Genomic DNA, 26,296 nt, shown 5'->3' with positions numbered 1-26,296 from the left:
TTACAGAGAGGGATGCTCCAGATATGCGTGCAGGGCAGGCTGGGTTTCTACAAGGGCAGGCAGAATGAGAGGTGTCCCCTCTGACTGATCTCCCACCCTGTGACACAAACCCAGGGGGACAAAGGTTTCTCTGTGGTAGCAGCTCTCACCTGGGATCAGGGCAGGTTTTGGAAGCTGGCTGAAGAGACAAGCAGCTAACTGCTGTTAGCCATAGGCACCTTGTGGTAGAGGGATGCAGGGTTCTTTCCAACTCAGTAAATTTGTCTCAGCTGCTGATGTAGGAACCCCTGGCTTGTTGGGCCTTCCATATGTTTGCACATTTCAGAGCATCCTTCTCTTGTCCAGTTCTGGGGAGGCTGGTGTGTCTCCACTGGTCTCCTTACAAGCCGGTTGCATTGTTGGAGCTGTGGAGCTTTTACATAAAGAGTAGTCTTGCCAGGCTGTGACGTTTGTCCCAGCATAAGGATCCCTCATCTCCTTTCTACTGGGCATCTTCCCATGCCAATGAATGGCCACACAGCACCAGGTCCAGGCTGGAGGGGAATCTTGGCTCTCATTGCCACCAAGGTGCTCTGTCTCCATCCTGGTTTTCCAAATGAAGGTCAGAAGGAACTAAGGACCAGGAGCTCCAGTTCTCCCATCCATCTTTGATGATTCATTTGTAAGCGAGGCAGAAGGGTACATTTGTCCAGAAGCTGTCCTGCAGACTTTACAGTGGACACACACAATAGTTTCTGAATGGACCATAAATAAGATATGTTAAGATGTACACCAGCACACAGTGCTGGTTTTACTGTGTGCTTCTTCTCTAGATTCAGATTTCAGTAGAGATTGCTTATGCTGATAAAAACATGGGCAAAATGACTGGAGTTATTGTGCTGGGGTCATCAGAGCATGGGGTCACAGCCAGCCCCAGCATGCTGCAGCTGGCAGTCAGGTCAGCTCAAGCGTCCTTGAGCATACTCTCCCCATACACAGCACAGGCACAATAAGCAAGTTCCAATCTGTCACTGCAGACTGGAGTTTGTGTGTGACAGGGCTGTTGGGCTGCTCAGCCTCTGCTTGTCTGCTACCTCCATGTGGGCCAGGGGCTTTGTGCACATACCCCAGTACAAGAGTCCTGTGTCTGGGAACCAGACAGTGCAGAACCATTTCGGGGTCTGGAGATGCACATGGTCTCTGGCCTGGGGTTCAAACAGGGGCATGAGGAGTAATTACCAGTGGTCACATAAAATCATGTCCTTTAGAGCAAAACCCAATGTATCTGGCTCCCTGCTCAAACAAGCCCCGTGAAGGTGATTTAGGAGTATCACAGAAGTCATTTGATTTGGGAAAGATTTGCTCTGCTAGAAGTGAAGGTCAATTCCTTTGGAAAATGCTTTGGCTAAACCCACCCCTGCCTGCATCAACCATCTCACACCTTTGAAGGGGATGTTTTCTAAAGCTGGGCATCCATGGGCCCATGGCCCAGTGTCAGACACAGGGAGAACTACTTGTGACCCAGCACCCAGCAAGGCTTGGCCATGGCTCTGCAGACAGGCTTCACGAACATTTACCAGCCCTCGTTGCTCATGCTGCTGCATCCCAGGAAGAGATGCACCCCTGCTGCTTGTGCTGCTTGCCCTCCCTCTGCACAGGCCCCTTGGCTGTTGTCATAGGTCCACGTCAGCAGTGGAGGAGTCAGGGCCATTTCAGAGATGGGAGCCAGGAAATGGAGATGGAGGCTGTAGTCACACCAGCAGTGAAAGCATCAGTTATATTTACAAAGGGCTTTTGGGAGGATTTGCTTGGGACCACTTGACAGTGGGCAGTGACCCCCAGCTGCCTAGTCAAGGGGGACATGTAGGTCCAGCCACCAGGTCTGGCTGGGTGCCAGCCCAAACCCTGCCACACTGCAAAGCAGGTAAGAAACAGAGCTCAACAGCCAAATGCCTGTGGTGATGCAAACTAGAGGATAGAACTGCTCTTGCTGCCCTTTTCCACCAGCTTCAGCCACAGTTCCAGTCAGATCCAACACAGCAGGAAGGAGAGGGAGTTCCTCTGATGCTGCAGCACCTCTCCTTCCCTTCTCTGCTGTTGGAGCACACCTATGCCCCTGTGAAACACAGAGCCTGCAGGCAGCTGGAGGGGAGGGATCAGGTTTTAAAGCTGCTGTGAAGCTGTGAGCAGCCATGAGTAATTAACCATGCCATCAAGACAGAATACAACATGTTCCAGACTGGTGTGGCAGAGTGAATTAGGGCAGAGTGAGGTCCAGTGTGAGATCTGAAAAGCACTCCAAACCCAGGTGAGATGCTTGGACACATTTGGGGCACCACAGGACTCCCCAGCTCTAGGGGTCATCATGGCTTGATGTTTGTGAAAACTTTCATGTGTCAAGTGCCCTTCAGTGGAGCCAACAGTGAGGAACTGGAAGGCTCCTCCATGGGCAGGTGAAGGGGTGACCAAACTGTGCATAGGATTGGAGGTCCTCCAGCCCAGAGGCCTCTTGGCCCCAGTTTTGCTTGTTGCCTGTGGGGTTATCCTGCCTGTGTTCCTGCTGCCCAGCTGTGGCAGAAGCAGTCAATCTCCAGCCTGTGCACGAGACCCCGGTGTTACCTTGGCCTTGGTCTAGGGAGTTGGCAAGGTAGGCTGCAGCTGGAAACTCCTCATTCAAGGACAGAGGTTTCTGTGGATGTGGTTATTTGAGGAAATTCCCTTGTCCTCAAGAGCTTCTATCAGGTAAATTATCTGATCATTGTTGTTTATTATCCTGTGGGATTATTTGGGATTATTAAATGGTCTCCTGGGTTTTGCTGCTGCAGATAATTGATGTCAGGGAAGGTGGGGTGCTGTGCACAGGGCTGTCGCTCACCCTGTCCCTATGTAAGCTCTGTGCTTTGTCAGTGCTGTAAACCTGGGGTCTGTCCAACACTGCATCCTGCTCACGGCATGGGTGTAAGATTGTGATGGCTCTCACAGAGAGGACTCCTTCCCCACAGGACCCCTGCCAGGGGAGACAGTGCTGCAAGGCTGTCCCCAGAACATAATATCACAGCCCACTTTATCCTGCAGGCAAGTATGGAGCAAAAATTACACATAAAACTTTAAATCTATGAAGAATTTATACCTAATCTTCTTTTACTGCTGCTCTTCTGCAGCTGCAGTCCTGGACAGAGGAAGAGGGCTGAGCAGGCAGCTGTGGTGTTCTGCATCCTCCTGCCCTGTGCTGTACCAGCCCTGTGGACCCCACGTGGTGCTACCAAGGTCAGCTGTGGTGGCAAAAGTTATCATCTTCATCTGGTCAGACCTAATCCCAGGGGCACCTTGTGCACAGCAGCTTTAGCTGGGTGGAGGAAGATCCATCACCAGCAGTTTCCCAGTGACATCCCCTGGATTTAATTTTTTGTTTGAGTTTTGTGGCCATTATGACTTCGGAGCTGCCAGCTCAGAGGTGGTCTGAGCACCCCTCCAGTTAGTGAGAGTGAAGGGTGATTAACATGCTGCTTTTCATTAGCCAGGTCCCTGACCATCTATTGCTCATCTCTGCATGAGCTCTGCTCATCCAGTGTGTGCAACTAAAGCAGAGGCATCAGCCATCACCGCCCCTGGACTGAGACAACAGAAATTATTTCACAAATTCAAATTACACAGCCCTTGTCTCTATAAACACTCTTTCTCACCTGGCACATTTTCCTCTCACTGTCCCCAATTGATTTTGTTTCCAGATAGGTTTTCTCACCAGGCCCCTCTTTCCCCAGGCTCACATTGAGCACCCAGTATGGCAGGAGTTCTGCTGCCTTCATGAGCTTCATCTGCTTTGTTTTACCACAACATTTCATTCCTATGGCTTCTCTGTCTGTCAGTTCCTGGGGGAAGCTGGTTTGATGTCCCCAGCACCAACCTCTGTGGCTCTGTGGGATGGTGACTATGCTCCCATGGCCCATACAGACCCATTTAACCATTTAGGTCTCTTGTCCAGTTCTACCTTTGCTTCTTCACAGGCCATAAGGACAGCCAGCCTCCTGCTGTAAGTGCTTTCCACATGTTTGTACCCAGAAATGGTTAAATTCTGTAAACAAGGGAGCCTTTGGGATCAGCTAATGCTAATACCAGGTAATACCATGCTGTTGTGGACCCAGCTCTCTCAGAAACCTCAGCAATGGAGTCTCCAGCCCCTCCTTCTTATGACTGGGAAGATTATTCCCACTGCCTATCTTGATTTTCCCTGTCATAATCTGAGCCTGATTCTATTTGTGTTGTCTGGCATGGGCAGATTCCTTGTTGCAGGAATCACTTACATTCCAGCAGACTGCTGCTGCAGCCCCCTTCACTCCCTCCTACCAATTAAACAGTTCCACATTTGCTGTGTTTTTTTGCAGTCATGTTTTCCAGGTCTCTGACATCCTTATCTGGATCCTCTCCAACCAGCCCAAAGGGCAATGTCCACACATAGCTGTCTTCTCCAGCCACTGCTCCCAGATGCTGTGGAGAAGGGCAGAGCTGCCTCGAGCAACCCTGCAGCCCTTTCACACTTACACATCCCAGCATTGTGCTTGCCCTTTTTTTTGCTGTTAGCCCCCTGCTCTGCAGTAATTAATTAGCATATCAGTCCCTCCCCCAAAAATTGCTTCTTGCAAGTGAGTAATTTCTTTGTTTATACAATGTGCTGGCTGTGCTGCTGCTGGGATGTGCTGGTATGGAACTGTGCTCCATGGTGTCCTGCTCCCCAAGCTTGTTTATCTAATTTCTCAGTGAGGTGGTGTGTAGGGAGAGTTTGGGGTTAGGAATCTGCCTTCCAACATAATCTCCACACTTCCTATCTTCCTACTGTGCCTGCAGTTGTGTATCTATCTCATGATCTCACCTGCTGACAGCCACAGCCTGGAGACTGAGCTGGGACCAGCACTCATTTCACACCAGGGTTAGGCTGGATATGATCTGCTGCTTGCTGCTGAGATGATTTTGTGGACCTGTGTCAAAGTCTTTTGAACATCAAGCATACACACTGTGTTTTGTGTTTTCAGTCAGAGGAGAGAACCAGACCATGTTTGCCACAATTTGCCCTGAGAAGCTGGAGTTGGCAATTGCTCCCCAGTGTGCCTGCCTGCAGGGTTCCAGGCTGCTTTGCTGCTTATCCTTGTGTTTCCCAGAAGTCCAAAGCAGCAATGAGCACCCAGGTTTCTCCTCTTTTTAAAAAGTCACACACCCTTCTGCTGTCCCAGCTCCCCAGTTTTGCCCTCCTGCTCCCAGCTTTCCTGCTGTCTCTGTGCCTCTATCCACACAGGGCTGCCAGACCTGGCCTGCCTGCGCTGCTCTGTCTCTCCAGGCTCCCCAGCCCTGCTCCTGGCAGGATTGTTGCCTCTCACTGGTGCTGACTGCACACCCTGGCTGGTTCAGGCTAAAGCACTTGGACTTTGTGTGCTCTTGGCACCACAGTATCCATCATTCCCCTTTCCACCCCAGAGCATTAGCCCTGGCTTTTCTTGTCCCTTTCCTCTCCATGTGCTCTCAACTGCCTTGCCTGCTGAATCCTTTCTCTGTTCCTTTTGGCCTTCTTGATCTTGCAGTCTGAGTAGATGCCTTTACTCTCAAAGCTGCCTGTCTGCTTCCCAGTTGCTCTGGAGTTTGGAAACAGCACGAGACATTCCCCATCCTGACATGGCCTTTGGTGTGGCCATTGCTGTGGTGTCCTGCAGCTTCTCTTCAGCTGGGCTAGTGAGCTGTGAACAGCACACATGGCCAGTATTGGAGGGGTGGAGATGCCTGAGGTGCAGAGAGGGGCAGGGCAGCACCAGCAGGATTGGGAAATTGCTCTAAGGACAAGGTTTTCCCCATGAGGGTGGCTAGACCTTGGCCCTGGGCTCATAGAGCTTTGGGCTGTCCATATGTGGAGCTATTTGAACCATATCTAAACAAAGCCCCGAGCATCCTGCTCCCACACCCCAGAGGTTCCTGTTCCCAGTCCCAAGCTCTAGCCCTTTCCCCTCTGCCAGACAAGGAATTCTTTCATGTCTGGATGGCATTCATCCCACTGATTTCCCCCCACAATCCACATCCACGCCCTAAGGTTAGAAGCAAAGTCATAGCCTTTCTCTTCTACTGGCCTTTTCTCAAAGAAAAAAAAAATCCGTTTTAAAGCCTTGGGAGTGTTTTCTGGACAGTCTGTCCCTGCTGTTCTGGTATCACACCAGCTGCTTGGATAGGGACACTCTCCCTCATCCTGATGTCCCAGGTTTTGGGTGAGCCTGGCAATTGCTCATGGAAAGCCCCTCAGCTTGGCAGGACAGCATCCAGGTTCCCATTGGATTGCAAGCCAAATGTATCCAGCCTTCCTATACAAAACAATACATTTCCCCTTAATCCGCTGCCTGTCTTCCCAGAGCAAGCTTCATCCTTCTATATTAATATTCCAGTCATGAGCCCGAGCCCACCAAGCCTTTGTTATGCCAATTAAATCGTAATCATGATTGCACATTTAGACTTCCAGCTCCTTTTGTTTATCCCTCTGGAGTGCTCCAACAGGGTGGGCATGCAGTAGGCTGACCTCTGTTCTCCTCTGTACCCAAGGGCTGTGCTGGGCATGCTACCTCCCTCCCAGGTCTCCCGTGGCTTTTGCAGGCTGCAGGTGTGCATCTCCATACTTATCCATGTGCTGGGGCAGCCTGTGGTGCTGGGGCTGGGCAGGCTAGCACCCCTTCCCCTTCCACCCAGGTGCCAGGGGGTGAGCTAGGGTGGCCAGGGAGGAAACAGGGCATGGGGGAGCAGTGAGTACCCAAGCTGGGCTCTGAACAGCCTCCGTCTCCATGCAGCAGCCCCAGAGCTGCTGGAGGTAGCTTTGGGCAGGGGTGCCACTGGCTGGGAATGGTCTGCACTGCAGGCATCGAGGCAAGGGGCTGGTGGGAGGGATGGGACTCCCAGGCTCCTCTGTGCTGGATGCAGAGCCCGTGGTGTGTGAGAAAGGGGTCCATGTGTTCATGTGCATGTGAGTTCAGTCAGCAGCAGAGCACCAGAGGCAAGAAAAGCCATGTTTGAGTTATTCCAGCTGAAGGCTGTGCTTGGACATTGTCAATATCTGGTGTAAATCCAAATTCTAGGCATACTTCCCAAGGGTGTGAACCCTCTCCTGGAGCTTTGTGCTTTGTCATCAACACTGGGTGGAAAAACAAGCCCACTCAGTGCTGCTTGGAGCAGCCTCAACCAGCAGGATGCTCCCTGCCCACACCACTCCAGCGCATCCTGCGGATTTAAGGCACAGCCTTGCTCAGAGGTGCCAAGTCCTTGTTTCCTGGAGGCAAACCAACTCACAGCAGAGCCCAGGGAAATCAATAGTGCTAAGGAAAATGAGCTCATTAAACCGGCATCAGCTCAATGCGAGGATCCTCCTGTCTTCCTGCTGCATCCATCCAGCTGTTGCCTGGATCTGGCCAGAGCCAAGCCCAGCTGCCAGGCTGGCAGCAGGAAGAGCTGTGCATGCTGGGCTGCCCCGTATTCCCAGCTCCCATGTGGGCCTGCCAGGGCTGAGTGGGGCAGCTTCTGGGAGCTGTTCATCTGGAGCAGTCCAGGACGAGGGTCAGGGCTGGGCACCAGGCACAAGAGTTGCCACTTGCCCTGCCAGACCCCCAGACACAAGCAGCATCTTCCCACCACAGGGGCTGTGGCTGCCAATGCCCCTTTTTGACCAGCACCTCGCAGAGAAGCACAAAGCTTTTGGGACACGGTGGCCCGCCAGGAGAGGAACACAGTTTCCCTGAGCATCACCCCAGCCAGGCTGTTTCCACAGCTTTCTGGGGAATTGTTTTTTTCCCAGGGGATGTGAGTTAATAGGGGTGGGAGGAGGGAGCTGGAAGGAGTGGGTGCCTTGGCCAGGAGCACCCAGGGCTGCAGGAGCAGAGGCAGAACAAAGTTCTTTGCTCCACAGTGAGGGGATAAGGGACAAGGGGCAGACACTGGGACAACAAAGCTCAGGCTGGGGCTGGCAGATTTCAGTGTCCCATGAGTCATCCTGCAATGTTCCAAATGAGGGTCTCTACTGAAGATGAACAGAGAAGGAAACAAAGGAATTTTTTAAGGTCTATGCTGGAGCTGAATACTGTGGGAATAGGGAAGTTTCCTTTTTGAAAGCAAAACTCAGTTTCATTTTCCTTGACACAATGAAATAATTTCCTACATTTGGATATATCAGAGCAATACTCGGGGAACTAAAAAAAATCCAGTCCTTACCATTTTGTTACAAGCCCAGCACAATTATTTAGTGGGAATTAATGTTACTATTTCCAGTCCCTTATGTGGGCAGAAGGGTGGGTCCCACAACAGACAGTCCCTAGAGCAGCACCCCAAGGCTTCTTGGCACTGTGCAGCCCTGGCAGGTGTGTGATGTGGCCCTGAGGCATCAGCTGGATGTCACTGATGAGGAAACTGAGTCAGGCAGCAGCCAGGTGTCACTAAATTTTGTATCCACCACATCAAGGGCTGGTGCTGCTGTTCCTGAAACACTGACAATGAAACAGCCCAAACACAAGAACCAGCAGCGTGTCAGTTCATTACTGAGCCTGGTGCTGGCATGGAGGAAGGGCCCCACTCGCCCTGATTTGTCTCTTGCTGCACCAGGGGGCAGACAAGATTTATTCAGGCCCAAAGCAGGCAAGTTGTGGGGGAAGAAGAAAAAAGGGACAGGGCAAGACAGGAGCCAACAAGAAAAACTTCAGGCACATCTTTTTGGGGCAAAAAATGTGAGTTTCCTGCAGGAAGGGTCAGGCAGCTGGGAAGGAATAGGGGCATGAGGAGCAGCCATTTTCAGCAAGTTTCAGCAAGTACAAACTTCAGGGGAGTGGGAGGGAGGGTCTTGGAATGTGAGTGTGCTTTGGGGAGCCTCCAGTATCCTTTCAGGCTGAGAGGCCCAGAAGGATGACCCCAGCCTCAGCCCAGGGCTGTAGCACATGCAGGAGAACACCATGCAACACTGTGAGGGAAGTGATTCTTGGCATTGTCCCCAGCTGTCACCCTGCCCCACCACTTGCCAAAGATGCCCCCATCTTCTCTGTCCCCCTAACACCGAGTGACCCTGGCTTCTGTGATGTGCAGGAGGGAGTGGCATGCAGCACTCTCTGAATCAATATTGGCTTGTCAGCTGCTGCTCCCCTGCCCCCAAACACTGGTGGCTTTTACAGGCACTGCCTGGCTGCACACTGGGGCTCCTGTGGCCGCGGGAGTTGGTGCACTGGGGCACCTCAGCAAGCAGGAGCAGCCCCTTGGGACATCCACAATGCCCAGGGCAGCCTGGCACCAGCCACCCCCCACCAGCCCCGCTGTCCCCTCCCCATCCCCACCACGCTGGCTCTGCTCCTTTCATGGCAGTCATCAGCCATAAATGTTGCTTTGTATCCCAGTGGCCAACAACTGCTTAGGGAGGGAATTAATACTTAATTAGACAAAATTACTAAGAAATTTATTGTAGGATTATGTCTCAGATGGGCTGTTTGGGTCCAATCTGGCTAGCTGTGGACCCCAGTCCACACGATCTTACATGGATGAAAGCAAAAGATGAGAAGGAGGGGGTGGGAGGTGAGGGAGAGGCCATGTGATGGGAGAGGGGAATAACAAACCACATGATATAACAAACTATTCAGTGCCATATAAAGACTGGTCAGTGCAAACCCTTAATCACCCAGTGCAAAACAACAAATAAATAAGCTATTTAGTGCAATACAACAATTTATTTTTAGAGTATAGCAGGTCTGGTCTGATGTGAATTCCTCCTCACTGGGGTATTATTCTCCCTGGAAAAGGGAGCTGCTTTGGTGCTGGGTTTATGCTGGCACCAGGACACATCTCAGCAGAGTTTTGCTGCAACAAGTTTCTGCAGAATGAGGACAGGTCTGTGGGTTGTAAACAGCTGCTCTGGGTGGTCCCCATGTCCCCAGTGTCCCCAGCCTTGCAAGAAACCTGCATAAGATGGATGTGCATGATGGCTCTGGACCAAATAACTAATCTCATCCCCAGGGTAACCCAGCCTGGAATTATTCTGGAATGAACAGGAACAGCAGCACCAGCCACACTTGTGGTGGATGCGAGATTTAAGACAGAAGAACTCTGGTATTTTTAAGGGAAAACAGCTCCTGGCAGAATATGCTGACCTCCCAGAAAACCAACCGTGTTCTGGACTTCTTTCCCAGCAGCATAAGCATCAGGTCAGGGGGGATTCTCCCTCTCGGCCCTACTCAGGTGAGACCCCACCTGCAGAGCTGCCTCCAGATTTGGAGTCCCCAACACTGAGCACATGGAGCTGCTGGAGTGAGTCCTGTTGGAAGCTAGAATTTTTCCTTTCTGTCAGGGACTCTTCTCCCATATGTTGCCTCAGAGATGATAATAACCAGTACTAAAGAGAGACTAAAGAAGTGGCCAAGATGGGGGAAGGAGTGCAGCTGGCTGCGGCCACTTAGCCAGGGGCTTTTCTCTTGGGAAGGGCAGAGATACCATGACATTTTTGGCTGGGGGGTGAGGGGCTGGGCTCAGCTTCTCACTCACTCTCTCTCACTCTTGGGATTGGAGGGGAATGGTTGAGTTGCTGCTACCACGAGAGAATTTGCTGTCACTGCAGAGTCCAGCCTGGCACTGCCTCTTCCTTACGTGGGTGAACCTCAGCTCAAAAGAGCAGCCAGTGAACTGGGGCCTCATTAAATCCCAATCTGACTGGAAAAGACCCTCACCATCTACTGGGGTGCCTCAGGGGAAAAACCTGGGGCTCCAAACCCAAATGTCCCTTTCTACCAAAACCAGTCTGTGATTCTGTGTTTCCATAAACACTGCCCTGGGTAGGGCTGAACAGGGCTGTGCAGGGCTGGCCTGTGTCCTCCCTGTCCCTTTTGAAGCATAAAGCCAAAGGCTGAAACCCGTCCTGTCCACTGGGACCTGCAGCCCTGTGTTCCTGACAGCCACTTTCAAACTGTGATTTGAAAAGAAAACTGCTCCACATCCTTGATTTCCCCCTTCCAGCATGACACTTAGCTTTCTCCTGTGGTTTTTGTGGTTGGTTTTTTTTTTGTTTGGTTTGGGTTTTTGTGGGTTTTGTTTGTTTGTTTGTTTGTTTTTTAGTTTTTTTGGGGTTTTTTTTGTTTGTTTGTTTTGGTTTGTTTTGGTTTGAGGGTTTTTTTTTGGTTTTTTTTGGGTTTTTTTTACCTCCCTTGTCATTATTCCAGCTTATTCCTTTTTCTCCTTGACCCAGGAAGGTTCCCTTTGCAGGGGACCAGGCAGGCTCCATTTCCATAAGGGCAACGCAGTCATCAGGGGGTCCTGCTTGAGCTGGAGGGGTGTGTGAGGGGCTGTAGGACTAGGCTGATCCTGTTTGGACACACTCAGCCCCAGTGAGGAAACTCTGGGTCTAGGACAGACCAGGAGCTTGTTATGACCCACCTCTAAGGCAGGGTAAATTCTTGTTTAAAAAATCCCTTGGAATGAAATAACACTGAATGACCAGTGTATATAAGAGGCAGATTTGTTTTTTAAAAACTTAATTGTAGCAGAAAGGCAGTAGATGGCTGGGTTTGGTTTTCCTATAAAAGTATAAATATAAAATGCAGAAAATATATGAGTAAAAAGAAGGAGAAGGAAAGGACAAGAGTAGATGGTGAAGAGGACAAATATCTCCACTTGTGGATCCAGTGAGAAGACTTGATCACTGCAATTCCGATGTCTGTGGTCAGAGTAATGGTCACAGCTCCATTGGGAGTGGGCTGTGAAACAAAAAGTCAGGTTATATACTTCCAGGCTGGCGTGGAATGCCTATATCCTTCTCCAGGGAGGGGATTCTTTACGTCTGAGGTAACAGTATGGGGCAGCCTTCTGCTGGAGAGTTCCTGAAAAGAGTGCGGGGCTACCTGGGGGTCCTTGGTGGTATCGCTCCCCCTCTGTTCATCTCGGCCACTCCTTGACTGCTCTTCTGCACTTGTGCTGTGTTGTGTGGTCACCATGGACCTGAACAGGAAAATTGGCTCCAGAAAGCCTCTTCCCTACCTCTGTAGGGCCCTCTTTCCAGGCATGTCCTGTTCCAACTTGCCAGTCATCAGTGTTTGAGGCATAATAATGCATGAACTCCAGTGTCTAGGCTTCTGCAGAGCTGGTGAAGTGCCCAGTGCTCATCCCACCCACCATCCCACTCCCTTCCCAGCTGCTGCCACCAAAAAATGAGGAGCTTTCCTTGGTATGGAGTTGTCAGTGGGTTCTTAAACATGTCCATGTTGAACAGGGCTTAGAGATACTATTTTGGCTGTCCCAGGCAGTGCCACAGGACGGAGACAGCCAGCACAGGTCTCTGCCAGCTGCAGGAGGCAGAGGGTGGAACTCGTGGGAGCCCTGCCCGGAAAGATGTTCCCAAAGCCCATGGAAGGTTCCAACAGGACAGTTTTCAGGCTGTGCATGGAAACAAAGGTAGTGGTGGGTGAGAACAGAGGCTGGAGCTGTGGTGGGGGCAGCAGGGGCTGCAGTGCCTTGTGCCCACTGGGCTTGGCATTTGCTGGATACACTGTGGGCTTCCCAGGATGCAGCTGGTGCTGGGTCTGCCAACACCTCCCTCTTCCTTGGGCACATCTGTCCCCAGAAATGCTGGACAAGGGGCTGAGTAGCTGCCAGGGGCAGTGTTGTCACCACTGGCTTCTCCCGCTGTCAAACTGACCACAGACCAGCACGGTCTTCGACAGCTGCTGGGCCTCCAGGGCAGGTGCCAGGCTTCAGTGGCACTCAGGGGGCCTCAGCGCCTCAGGATTATGGGATGATGGGGTGATGAGGTCCTTTGAGACTCAGGAGGTGCTTAATTCCAGTTCTTGCCCAAAGCAAGGTCACCAATGCAGTTTGGAGTGGGCTGCACACCTCCCAGGATGGAGCCTGTGCTGCTGCAGGAGTGCCCTCAAGGAGACAAATCGTGGGTCCAGAGCTGCGAGGAGGGGCTCAGTGGGCTCCGTGGCTCTGTGCTCCGGGCAGGCAGCCGTGTTGGGCTGGGCTGCTCCCTCTCCCGGTACACACCGGTGCCCCAAGCCCCAGGAGGCTCCAGGCTGTGCCCGCGCTGCCGAGAGCTCCAGCCCGGAACGTGGCGGCCGTGCCAGGCGACCAAATCCTGCTGTCCCAGCCCTGCTCCGTCCCGCTGCCCCCGGGGCCCCGAATGTCCCGACGCCTCTTGCCCACAGGGTCCCAGCAGGCACGGCCGGCTCTGTGCCCTCCGTCAGCCCGGTGCCCGCAGGCAGGTGGGGTGCCAGGGCTGTGACCCCAGGGCCATGACACCAGAGTTGTGACACCAGGGCTGTGACCCCAGAGCTGTGACCCCAGGGCCATGACACCAGGGTTGTGACACCGGGGCTGTGACACCATGGCTCTGACACCATGGCTGTGACCCCAGGGCTGTGACCCCAGGGCCATGACACCAGGGTTGTGACACCGGGGTTGTGACACCATGGCTATGACACCAGGGCTGTGACCCCAGGGCCATGACACCAGAGTTGTGACACCAGGGCTGTGACCCCAGAGCTGTGACCCCAGGGCCATGACACCAGGGTTGTGACACCGGGGCTGTGACCCCATGGCTATGACACCATGGCTGTGACACCGGGGCTGTGACACCAGGGCTCTGACCCCATGGCCGTGACCCCAGGGCTGTGACCCCAGGGCTCTGACCCCAGGGCTGTGGCCCCAGGGCTCTGACCCTGTGGCCGTGACCCCAGGGCTCTGACCCCAGGGCTCTGACCTCGGGGCTCTGACCCCAGGGCTCTGACACCAGGGCTGTGACACCGGGGCTGTGACACCATGGCTCTGACACCAGGGCTGTGACACCATGGCTGTGACACCAGGGCTGTGACACCATGGCCGTGACCCCATGGCCGTGACCCCATGGCTCTGACCCCAGGGCTCTGACACCAGGGCTGTGACCCCATGGCCGTGACCCCAGGGCTGTGACACCGGGGCTCTGACCCCAGGGCTCTGACCCCATGGCCGTGACCCCAGGGCTCTGACCCCGCTGTGCCCGGCCCGGAGCAGCGGCTGCTCCTGCAGCGGCCGGGCTGTGGATGCTCTGCCCGGTGACTCCCGCGCACTCTGCATTGCTGCCACACGGAGTCGGTGGTCAGAGACAGGGACAACACAAACTCTCGGAGATTCATGTGACAACAGCGTTTTATCGCTCGGACCCTCTTTATATAGGGGGTTTGGATTTCCCGGGCTAAGACGAGTGAGTGGTTGGAATCTCTCTCGGCCCAGCTCCTTGAGCAGTGACTGCTCCGCATTCTGCATTGAATACGGTTGGCTGAGGTCCCTGCTTGGCTTTGAATCCAACCTGTCCCTGCCTCAACGGAGGCCTTCTTTTACTTCTAGGCTGGTTAAGTTTGGAGGTCTGATATGACCTCCAAATGTGACACAATGCTGCCTTCACTCCATCTCCAGCAGGAACCTCATCCACTCCAGTGTGCCAGAAGTGTCTCTATGGCTGGTCCTCGTCCCTGTTCATACCTCAGGCCATGAAAAGTCAGCTGCCTGGAGAGTGGTCCCTCCTTACACCCCAAATTCCCCACTGGAATAAATTCCCCACAGAATAAATACAGTACTTATGAGCAAAAGGCTAGAGGGAGCAAAATCCATCCCCTGCCCATTGTGCCTGTACCAGGGAAGGGACCTGGGTGCCAGAGCCAAGCTGGGAACACCTAACTCCCAACATCCACTGCCCAGGAGCCAGTGGGAAGTTGGGAAGAAGCTCCAGCAGCTCTTGACAGGCATGTGAGTGTGACCTGGGCTACCCAAAAGCAGCAGCTCCTGCCTGTGGCTAACACAGAGATCAGCACGGCTTGCGGTCCTCAGGGAGCAATGGGGGGGCTCTCAGCATCCCCCCTGCTGACCAGCTGGCTCTCAGAGCAGGAAATCTTTGATGGAAGAAGCGGGAGGTCCCAGAGCTCCCTCTGCACCAGTGCTGCTGCCCCAGAGCCCCCGTGGCGCATGGCCAGTGTCTGACAGGAAGAGTTTCTGCCCAGCACCATGAATGGTGCCCACCCAACTGCTCCCAGGCTCCCACAAAGTGCCAGGAGCAGCTGTGCTACTGGGTGGCTGGAGCAAAACTTGGGATCACAGGACACGTCCTGAACAAGAAGGCTCCTGAGGAAAAGGAGTCTGGGGGCAGCACCCCTACATCACACTCCCCCCCACCCAAGCCCCCACAACCTTCAGCAGGAGTCCTTGGTGCTCCTGGCTCTCCCACCACCCCGACCACCTTCTGCTTGCCTCTGATGGCTGCTATTAAAATTAATTGACAAAATAAACCTAATTTGGACTGTAACTCTTGTTTTCTCAACCTGAAAGGCAGTCCTGTAGTCGATCAGCAGCAAGTCCCTACAGGCTCCTGCTGCTGGGGAAGACAGAGCCGTCACTGCACTAATGAGTGAATTAGCTAATGAAAACAGTATTTAAAATAATCACAATATTTCTTTATTTGCATGTAAAGATGACATAATAAAAGATAATTAGCAGCATGTGAAACAGTTCTACTACTCAATTTTCTCAGTTTAGCTAATTAATTATCTTAGTAAAATGCATCATTATGGCTAATTTTAGAAAATCCAGCAGCTGCAAGGTCAGAGTGGGAACAATTTCAATTTGTAATTGGAAGAAACATTAAAGTGAGTCAGATAATCTTTTATTAGATAATAATAATAATAACAATGAATCACACAGGCATGTATATTAAGTACTTTAAGAGACAGAAAATGCACTGAATCATTTAATAATGTCATCAAACGGGCCTTTGTTAGCAGCTGCTGTGGGAGCACAAGGGAACCAGGTCCTCAGCCCTGCCTGGAGGAGCACACAGCCCAGTGCTGGCTTGGGGATGCCTGTGTTGGGATGGGGCTGGAGTACCATGGAGGGTCTGCCCTGGGCCCCCCGGCTCTCTCTGCCCTCAGGCTGTGCCAGCAGCACCCAGGGTCCCAGCCAGGGGAGTGCCAGCAGACCACCCTCCCTCTGGCCTGGGCAGGGACCCCAGGGCTCACCAGAGTCTGCAGGGTGGTTGGGGAGGCTGTGGGACCCTGCGATGGCAGAAGGGCATGTTCTGGCAGACACCAGCTCCTGGTGGGAATCCCCCAGGGGTGCGGCAGTGGGCACGTGGCAAGGGTGGCCTGCACTGGGGAATTCAAACCCCAGCTGGGGAACAGGGCTGAGACACAATGGAAGGGAGCCCAGGACCACTGTGGCACTGCCCACCAGCCCCACATGCTGGCCCCACACCCCCATCCCTCCTGGGACACCCCTGCTCTGCCTGGGCTCTGCCCTGGTGAGGAGAGTCTTTACCACCCAGAGGCAGCCTGCTCCCCCCGAGGTGGCAAAGGTGGGGATGTCAATGGCCACGGACCAGCTCTGGAGACAGCCAGCAGTGGATGGACTGGCCCATCTCTGCCTTTCCAGTAACACCTTTGTAAGGATCCCTGGTGTGAGCCCAGAGCTGCCGTGTGCCACCCTGTCCTGTCACACTCTGCTGGGGTGCCAGGCCCATCTGGGCCCTGTGTAGGGTGGGTGCTTTTGGTAGAGCAGAAATATAATAAATCTATTGTTTATTAACGTTAATTATAATCTACAAAAATACATATTACAAAGAAGAAAATCTCATGGCTCTTGGAGGAAGGAGAAAACAGGTTTAAACCTCACTGCATGAGGTGAGCCTCCACCCAACTGCCATGGCTGCTGCTGTGCCCTGGGTGCTGCCCACAGCTTCCAGAGAGGGGGATCCCCAAAGCAGCATGAAACGGCTAAAGCCAGGGCTGAGGCCCCTGGGATGCTCCTGGTTGCCACAGCAACATGCTGCCTTCCTCCACGATGCTGTGGTATTGTCATGGAGATGACCTGACCCACACCCCCGATGCCCAGTGGCCCCCAGAGCCCTGGGGCAGCCCAATGTCACCAGGGACATCCCAGCAGCACAGATGTGGGCCAGGGACACTGGGGGCACTGGCATGGTCCAGGGACATCAGTACCTGCGTGGCCTGGCCACACCCTGCACTCATCACTGCAGCAGGCGTGCTGGGGATGCCACAGCCATGGCTCAGCCCAGCTCCACCCTCAGCCACTTACCTGACCTGTCCTCACAGACATTTGTTCACTGCAGGCAGCCAAACTTTTTCTGTTTAAAGTAGTAACTAAATTACATTTCACCCTGGAAAATTATCTGTACTCCAATTTGGCTTCATTTATGGTCAAAACCAGCTGTACTACAGTGAGGTATCTTGGGTGTCAGTGTGCCATGCTTCTGCCTCCTCAGGAAGTTCATAGGAATAGTTGATGAAAATAGAGGGCACTGGGGAGGAGCCATCTCCTCTACACTCCCATGGCAAACCTGCCACCAGCTCCTTTGCTTGACATGGGGTGCTGCCAGCTGATGTGTGCCCCACAGAGCAGCTCCCCTTCATGACAAGATATTAGGAGTTAAATCTCATTTCTGGCTGTGGCAGAAGTCACAACCAGGGCTGCTTCACACTGCAGCCACTCCTGGCTCATCCCAGGATGTAGCATCCCATGAACTCTCCTGCCTTGGTGAATCCCCAGGCTCTCAGCCCTGGAAACATTAACTACTTACCACAGAGTCACCCCTCCCAAAGGGAAAAACAGACTCCCCCATGGATTTGGTGTCCCATCTTCCTCTGGTTTCTCCTTCTCCTTTCACTGGCTTGGCACCTCTGGTGGCCACCCCCTTCTCCTGGTGGCCAGGCCCCTCTGCCCAGCCCTGAGCTCTGCCCCCAACCCCTTCCCCTTTATAAGCTGCCTGCTGCACGTGGTTCATCCCCTTTCCCCGGGTTTGTCCTTCAGTGACTGTGTTAACCTGCTGGAATAAAACCTTGCAAAAGAGCCTTTCTTGCCTCTATGGCTGAGCCAGCTGCCGTGAGTGTTCAGTGGAGGTTTGACGGCGTTGTCTGAACGTTCACTCAGCTTGCCTTTCACAGGAGAGGCTTGCTGGGGACAAGAGACAGGCAGCAGCACCTACTACCTTAACACCTGCAATTTTTTACCAGGATTTATTATTCCTGTTCTTGCAGCAGTCACCTGGTGGTGCCAGGTCACTCCACTCACATGAAACAGAGCACCTGAGGGACACGGGGAACCTTCCACAAAAACCCAGGAGCTGCTTCCACCTGGGCCCCCCTGCCCTGAGAACCTGGAGGCCACAGAGCCACTGGAGTTGCCTTTGAGTTGCTGGGCTCAGAGAGGAAGGCTGTTCCCCACCGTGTACCTACTTGGCTGATGGAGACCCACTTCCAATCCAAAGCCTTAGGTGAGATTTCCAGCTTTCCAAAGCACCTGGGAGTATCAATCCCTCCCCAATAGGAAAGAAGAAAGCATCAGGCTTCAAACCAGCCCCAGAATGCCCTTCCTGCACCTGGCCCTGCAATTTGGGACTGCAGAGGAAGATACTCAACTGTTTATCATGTTTGTGATTCTTCAGAGATCACTGTGGGACCTGCTTTAAGTTTCTGTCCTGGTTTAGGGCAAATTTGGGAGAGAACCTCCAAGGGGTTCTCTCTGAACCCACCACACCTTCCCTGAAATATTGTGGTGAGGAACTTGGGTGGGTGGTAGCAGCTGAAGTTACTGAAGTTGAAGCCAGCAGGAAAACAGATGTTCATATATCCCAGCCTGAGGTTTCTGGACCAGCCACTTCAGTGCTTTTGTTCCAGTCCTCAGGTTGGGCAGCTTGGGCAAAGCACCAGTGCTGCTGCAAAGGTGAAATCCCAGGGACAGCACAGGGCCCCTGCCAGAGAAACAGCCCCTGCACTGCAGCACCAACACTTGTGAGTCCAGCAGCCCTGACCCACGCTGGGAACCCATCCCCTCCTTCAGGAGCTCAGAGATGGTCCATGGGGATCTGGCTGGATGGCACTGGCAAACCCCCTCTCTAACCCACCCAGTTCCCAGGGCTCGCTGGGTGCATCACCCTCGTGGGACACTGCTGCACAGCTCCTCCCCAAATCCAAAGCTGAGGAGTCCAATCCCTTCTCCCCGCTCTGCCCAGACAGCAGAGCCCTCCCCCTGACAGGACTCTGCACCTGAAGCACACATTCTCCCTGTCCTGGGTGGGTGTCCACACCTCAGATGGGAAGCAGCACATGGAGGGACTGGAGAACACTGGCATTGCAAGAGCATCAGGCTCCCTTCAAAAGCCAGTCTTGAATGTTTGCACGCCCCAGACTATTGAGATGCAACATGATTTTCTTACCTATGAGCCTCACTGTTCCCAGAGCTACTGCGGTACAGAGAGTGTGCAATTCTGCTACCTCTGTCTGCTGTTGTCCTAGGAAACATCTTCATTGGAGAATTTCAACCAAGGTTTTGGAATATACGAAAAATTGACGAGTGCAAAGTTACTAGATAAGAATCTTTAAAATTTATTGGACTAATTGTGTTACATTCAATATTTGATGTGTTTCTCCTGGACAAAGAATTGGCATAAATACAAACAAGCCTTTGTGTGCCTTCCCTAAACAAATAAGAGATAAAGTACTAGAGACAACGGAACATAGTTCACATCTTCGTATTTACATTTTACCTTTACTTTACAACTTAGCGCCAGGAATATTTACAGAAAAATACAGTAAGAACAGAACGTTCATGTCTTGGCAACATACAGGAATTCATACAAATTGTCTATGATTGAAGCACATGATATCTGGCATTCTCACTTCTAATTGCTCCTGCTAAATCCATGGGGAAAAGGGCTGTGTTTGCCTTCAAAGGTATCACTCAATTACACAATCAAGAAAATGCATCAAATTTGTCTGTGAGGCTGAAATTTAGTTTTCTCCTCCTCCTGGGCACACAGAACCTTGTGAAAAGAAACACCATGACCTATGGAGAACCCAGCAGGTACAGCCCAGGGCAGCCAGGGCTGCTCCTCCTTCCAGCCTTGCACACGGCTACACACAGATGCACCAATTTCCACAGGCACTGTCCTCCCCCTCTCCTGCTGGCTCTAAGGTTCTAATGCCTTCCTAAAAGTACCTTTAAAAGAATGGCTTTTCTTTAGAAGTCTCTATTCAGGTACTAAAATGTAATTTCAACACCGTGTTTAACAATGTGACAGTGGTCACTCACGCAAACTTCCTGTTTAAACAGAATTATGAACCCAAACTGAAAGGTTGGATGAAAACAGTCCCCAGGTTATTTACTGTGGAACACTTGCAGGGCAGGGGGTGGGGGTGGTGTCAGCCCTCATCCCTTCTGATGGACAGGGATGCTGACCTAAGTCACTCAAGCATCAAGTTAGAAATTTTATGCAGTAGTTTGTGATTAAAAAAAAAAAAAAATCTGGATTCTTGGATAATTCTTGCAAGTCACAATGGAAATAAACGTCATTTGCTCTGACCTCTCAGGGGAAAAGCTCTCAAGACAGTACCCTGGACTAGCTAAAGCCATTGAAGTTTGGTCAGACTTTGAGAGGAGATGGATATAATGCCCCAGACTGTTGGGGTGCATTTTGTTACGAAGCCCGAGACTTCCACATGTCCTGGGGGAAGAGGGACAGTCCCTGCAGGCACCCTGCACTGGCACAGTCTGCCCAGGGTGCCCACTGCTGTGACCAGCACCCAAACCATGAGGGCTGGCAGCACAGTTTTGCATCACAACATTTTTATACTGAACTGTGACTCTCCTGAATGCTCAACTTTCCAGAGAGCCAATCCCACAACATATAGTCATGTCACACCACCTGTAACCTGCTCACCAGCTGGTTCTACAACTCAACTGATACATGATACATCCATCCCCTGGCACTGAAAGTGGCCACAATGTGCCCAAGTTCCCTTCTTTGCAGACTCCTGCCAAGTCATATGGCTCTCACAGCTGCTACTGCTCCCATGGGTGTCTTTAGGTGAACATGGAAATAGACCCAAGACAACCCTTCAGCCAAGCACAGGTCTTTTTAAAGAAAGTAAATCTTCAGGCAGTCTACTTGGCTATCCCTGTCAGAAACCACCCAGGGTTTGCCCCAAGGCCCATCTGCATCCGTGACTACTCCTGACTGCCTGGCAGCAGCACCTGGCAGCTGTGCTGCATCTGCCAGGACTGTGTAACTCAGCCATGGTAGGTGGGGTTGCTTTTACACTATCAGTGTGCAGACACAGGGGTTGCTCAGGGTGTTTATTGATTACACATGCATTGCTCATGCCTTTTAAACCAGTGGGCTCAAGTGTGTTTGGCCATTAATTAGATCCAACAGGTACATACACAATTTAGCATCCGTGCATTAAAGTGCTCCAGGCAAGAGTCTGGCAGAGGAATGAGGCTGTCCAAGTCCCCTGCACAGCTTGGCCAATGCACCCAAACACTGCCCTGGAGCTCCTTCTGCCACGTGCCACTTGAGCAGCACACAGGTATGGTCCAGCCAGCACACATCCTGCTACAGGGGTTTTCTTTGGGTGGTTTCATTTTTTCACTTTTTATTCATCTGGATCAAATTCCAGAGCTCCTAAATTGAGAAGCCAGTGCACTTGTTCCCTGCAACAAGCACACACCACCTTGGCTGACCACCTCAAAGTCCTTTCACATGTATTTTTAGGGGCCTGTGTTTCCACAAACTCTTGTGAGAAAACACACGGAAAGCCAGGAGCAAGGTCTGTCCTTGGCAGGTAAGCTGTAATGAAACAATTAAGACTGCTTGAGGTCAGAACTGTTGCAAAAAGTAGGTCTGAAATATCAAAATTCAATGCCTGACAAGTATTACTGCAATGCATAGCACAGCTTATTAAAACCACTTTGAAAATAACGCGAAGAGCTCCCCAAACTCCTGCTCACTCATCCTCTGCAATTACCTGGTGCTGGAAGCATCAGGATCCTGCTGCTGTCACGCTGCAGCTCCCCAGAGTGTCAGCCACAATTCACTGCAGCCACACCAGCAGGGATGTGCTGGGAGCCAGAGGTGCTCCCAGGGCTGCCCACGCCCACCACACCTCTGAGATCCCAACTGCAGCTGTGAACATCTTTTCCCAGCACGTCCTTTGAGTCCTGAACACACCACAGGCTGAAAATGAAAACTCCTCACCTACGTGGAAGGGAAGCACTGCTGCCGAATGTGAGAACATACAGGAGATCCAAAACAATGTGAATTATAACTCCAAAGGGGCTTTCATGGCATTGGAATTAATGGGGAAAAGAAAAATTTTCTTTTTGAGATGTTTAGTACTAAACCTGTTTAACAGGAGCTTCTGAAAAGTGTAGTAGAAGCTGCAAAAACTGCTCATGCTATAAATAACAAGGAGGAGGCAGTCCCAAAATCTCAGATGTCAATCCAATGGAAGGCAAGTGATGTTTATGCTTTTTATGGAAATGATGAGGAGGTGACACAGACACTTGAAAATAAATTAAGTAGTTGCATTAAAAAAAAGAATTAAATAAAAATCAAGCTACTGAAATTAAATGTGACATTTTGCAACAGACCTGAAAGTCATAACCTCGTTTTTATATAATCAAAAGCTCTATCCAATAATAACTCCTTTTTGGAAAGTCACTTAATTTCAGGTGATGGTGGTTGTCTCGTAGGCAGATGGACTCAGAGCCCTGTTGGGAGTGGCCACATACATCATAGGGGCTTTGGCTTTCAGGGCCTGCTTCTTCCAAGCAACCTTCCTCCTCTGGCTCCTGGTACACAGATGGGTTACACCCAGCCAAGGATCTTCTGTTGAGCACTGAAGGGAGACTCAAAGTGTCTTTGAAGTTCTTACAGGGAAAGTTAATGCTCTGGAACAGATTCCTCCTCCAAGGAAAGATCTTGTTCTCTTGCCCTTGGACCCATGAGTGCAGCAAGGCATCTAACGGCAGGTTTGTTTGTATTCTTATTTCCATCCTCATATGCAGAGATGGCTTTACTTTGATTGTTTTCCCCTCAGAGCAAGACACCTACAGTTCCTAATTAGTCTGGAAAGGATGACTGGGTGAAGAGATTATTTTGCTAGCATCCAGGAAGACTAGAATTCAGTAATCTTCTGAGGGTAGGTGAATCAATTCAATATCCCAACTGCAATGTTTCAGATTCATTTCTCATTCCTCCCACATGGTATCTGCTGACTTGTGCTAGAACATGATTTCCTGAATTCCGGAGGGCTGAGAAAATTTGTTGATGTTATTTAACTGTTTTCATTAGTATAGCCACCAACCTCTGATCTAATTGTCCTGGAAGGATAATGACCTAGGGGTTGCAGTTCTTGAGCCCAACCTCCTGGAAAAGTGAGGTATAAAATTCTGGCTCCAGCTGCCTGTTCCGGTATTTATTGACAATATCTGCTATTTTCTGTTTTCGGCGGACGTGGGGGGGGTTGTATGAGTCACTTTCCAGCCTCTTTCTCCGACAAATATTTATTACTGTCTGTCTCACTAGAAAACCTGAAAAAGAAACAACATTTTAATCAAGTTTAAATTCAGTCCTACACCCCTCTTCTGGCTTCCCAGGCAAAGACAATTTGGGGTTCTGTCGCATCTAAACTCAGGGGAGATGCTCAGCACCACCAAGTCAAGAACTTTTCTCCATGAACAGTTGATAACAGACAGCCATGGTCCCCAGGCTTGTAAAGACCTTCACCGTAAGGAAGGAAGAAAGGGGCTCACTCAGTGGTACCTAAACTGACTGGAGGAGAAGGAGCTTTGCCAGAGCCAAGCAGCTACCTGGAAGAAGCACCCTCGGGACAAGAGGGCAAACCCAGGGCAGCCAATACAAGAGTCACAGTACCACAGCCCCAGCTACACTGCACATCTGGACATTAGGTGGGCCCTGAGATCATACCAGGTAATTGCAGGGGAGCTCTGAGAATGAAAAAAGTACATGTCAGTACTTTTTCCAGTAGGAATTGCAGAGCCGTCCCCTTGGGAAGGAGATGAGGAAAGACCTCATGGGGCTGTGGCTGCAAACAAGTTTCTCTTCCCCTCACTGCCTTGCCACTTTTGTCAACCCTCTGTAACTCACACTGCTGGATGCAGCTGCAGAAGGAGGCAGGGAATCAAAGTAGCAGCACTCAAAAGCCAGCAGCTAACTTGATCTTACTTTATTCTGAAAGGAAATTTCTATACTTCTAAGGAAGCAGGTATCCCTTACCCCCTTTGCTGTTTCACAAGCTCCTTAAAGACAGAAACATGTAGAGGACCTCACTGCACACAAACTACACCTGCTGAACTTAAAGATGAGAAAAATTTCACTATATTAACAGTCCTGATGCAGTAGAAAAACAAGCCCAACTCTAGGAAAACATACCTGACAGTTTTTCAGTAAAAGCCACTGTCATCAGCTGAATTCATAAATTTAATTTAAGGGCCCATGTCTAGCTTCAATTTGCCAATCACTGAATTAAGCATAGAAGCCCCAGAATCTGAAAGTCACCTCCAACAGAAGCTTTATGGATATGTACAGGTATCCTAATGTTCATTACTTCATTTTACTCTGTCCTGTGTACTGCTCTCGCTGGGAGGGACTTCCAGTTACTGAAGCTAAACAGCACCAATACCAGGACAGGTCCATGAATCTATTCAGGAACAAAGGAAAAGGCAGAGGGCACACATGGAACCTGTTAACACATGCCTGCATGGTATTTTTATTGAACCCAAGAAAATCCTCAGTTGCTGTGGTTTTAATCCTTGTCTTGCCTTCTAAACCAGAAAGAACACCCAGCATATCAGCAAAGTAACAAATTCCATAGCACCCTCTGGTGCACCTTGGTTTTCTGTGCTAAACACCAGGTCACATTTTGGATCTCTCCTATTTAAACAGGCCCTGTTCCTAGTTCCAGCACTCTCTTCTGCTATTCTGGCAGCCAAGTGCTGCCCACCTGCTCCCTCTGCTGTTCCTGCTCCCACTGCTGCTGCAAAAAGCATGGCTTTCATTTGTTCAGCAATGCCTAACACATTTTCCAAAGAAAGATTCCAGATCATGTACTGTGCAGATATATTATTAAAAAAACCAAAAACATGAACATTCCTAAAACGCTTTAGCTTACCAAGAGCTCTCCTACTGACTATCATTCCATCCACCAGTGGGATAACCATGTTGAATTTCCCAGTTGCTCCTTGTAGTTTTATCCTGAATAAGCCAGTGTTTAAAGGATGGATGAAGATCACAGGAATTTCCTTCTCAGGAATGGTAGATCTTAAGGGAAAAACACAGCTGTTGAATCAGTTTTAAAGCACTGTTTCAATTAATGACCCCTTTAAGTGTTAAAGGAAAGTTTTAAAATGCCTCATGGCTAAGGCAGCAGGATCCTGGGGCATGTTCTGAACCCTCAGAAGGGCTCTGTCAGTTGTGCCATGCCTATGATCTCTGTCCCCACAGGACTGGAGAGCCCTGCAGGCAGGGTACAGTGTGTATGCAGCATTAACCACCTCACAAGGGAGCCAATCAGGAGGGAGGTTCATCACAGACTCGGATAAAACTGCACATTTTCTGTTCTTTAATTTATGTTTCATCTGCAGTGATATGAAGAGCTCTTTCACTTTTTCAACCAAAAACCAGTCCACTGAGAAACCAATAAAAATAATGAAAATGAGAGTGGCCTTACCTCAGGGAAGTGCTACTATTGGCTGTGGTTTCCACACCAGTGCTAGTCTCAGATACCAGATCAGGGAGGGGGAAGTTTTCTGTAAGAACAGGATGCACCAAATAAAGTTTATCTAATACAGTTTGGGATTTGGTTTTTTATGTACAAGGAAAAATTATTTATCATCAGTCAAAACCACACAGTCATCAAGCATTTATACCACTAGTGTTCTTGCACAGCTAGCATCTTTGTTTGGCTTCCAGTTTCAGCATTCATGGAGGGTACACACACCTCACCATCTGCACTCAACAGATGAGGTGCCAAACCTCAAATTCTCTCAACCCAAAGGTCAAAATCTCTAGAGGAACCATGAAAGCAGAAAGGAGATGAACTACTTCAACCACAAAAAAAACTACCACAACCAAAACAAGATCTTTCAAATTATTGTTCAGTGCATCCTCACCCATCCACAAGTGATCAGCCTTCAGAATACTGTGAGGAGCACTGAACAATGCCAACCACTCACACCTACGTTTCCCTTGAGCCCTGATGCCACAAACATGATATCCTTCCTCAAATCCAGGCTCTGTGGATCTCTACCATAACCTACAACTCTGCTGCCATGCAACTGCTAACAAAGACTGGATAATGAACGTGAATGAGGAAAAAGTAAGAACTTGAGTCCCTTAAGGGGATTTGGCACTTCCCAACACCTTCTTCAGGTGTTAAGAGATGTTGAGAATTATTCACAAAAGTACAGTTCAGGCAGCAGGACAGTGCTTCCAGCAGAAGAC

The 26,296-nt window shown here is 50.8% G+C and overlaps 1 protein-coding gene across 4 annotated transcripts in view; it reads right to left on the bottom strand.

The window, feature by feature from the left end:
• Window positions 1-19,352: 19,352 nt before the first annotated feature.
• The window catches only part of RALGAPB (Ral GTPase activating protein non-catalytic subunit beta), a 63,060-nt gene continuing 56,116 nt past the window's right edge, over window positions 19,353-26,296 (bottom strand). For all 4 annotated transcript variants that reach the window (XM_039699506.1, XM_039699507.1, XM_039699509.1 and 1 more), the window contains 3 exons: window positions 25,524-25,602; window positions 24,966-25,114; window positions 19,353-23,364 (listed from right to left, as the gene is read on the bottom strand). In XM_039699506.1, the coding sequence (XP_039555440.1) occupies window positions 23,171-23,364; window positions 24,966-25,114; window positions 25,524-25,602 (422 nt within the window). In that variant the 3' untranslated portion in view covers window positions 19,353-23,170. The remainder of the gene's footprint in view (window positions 23,365-24,965; window positions 25,115-25,523; window positions 25,603-26,296) is intronic.

Source organism: Passer montanus, unplaced genomic scaffold (assembly GCF_014805655.1).
Source record: "Passer montanus isolate IOZ18808 unplaced genomic scaffold, ASM1480565v1 scaffold136, whole genome shotgun sequence".
Classification (NCBI taxonomy): Eukaryota; Metazoa; Chordata; class Aves; order Passeriformes; family Passeridae; genus Passer; species Passer montanus.
This window is presented reverse-complemented; position numbering and strand designations above follow the sequence as displayed.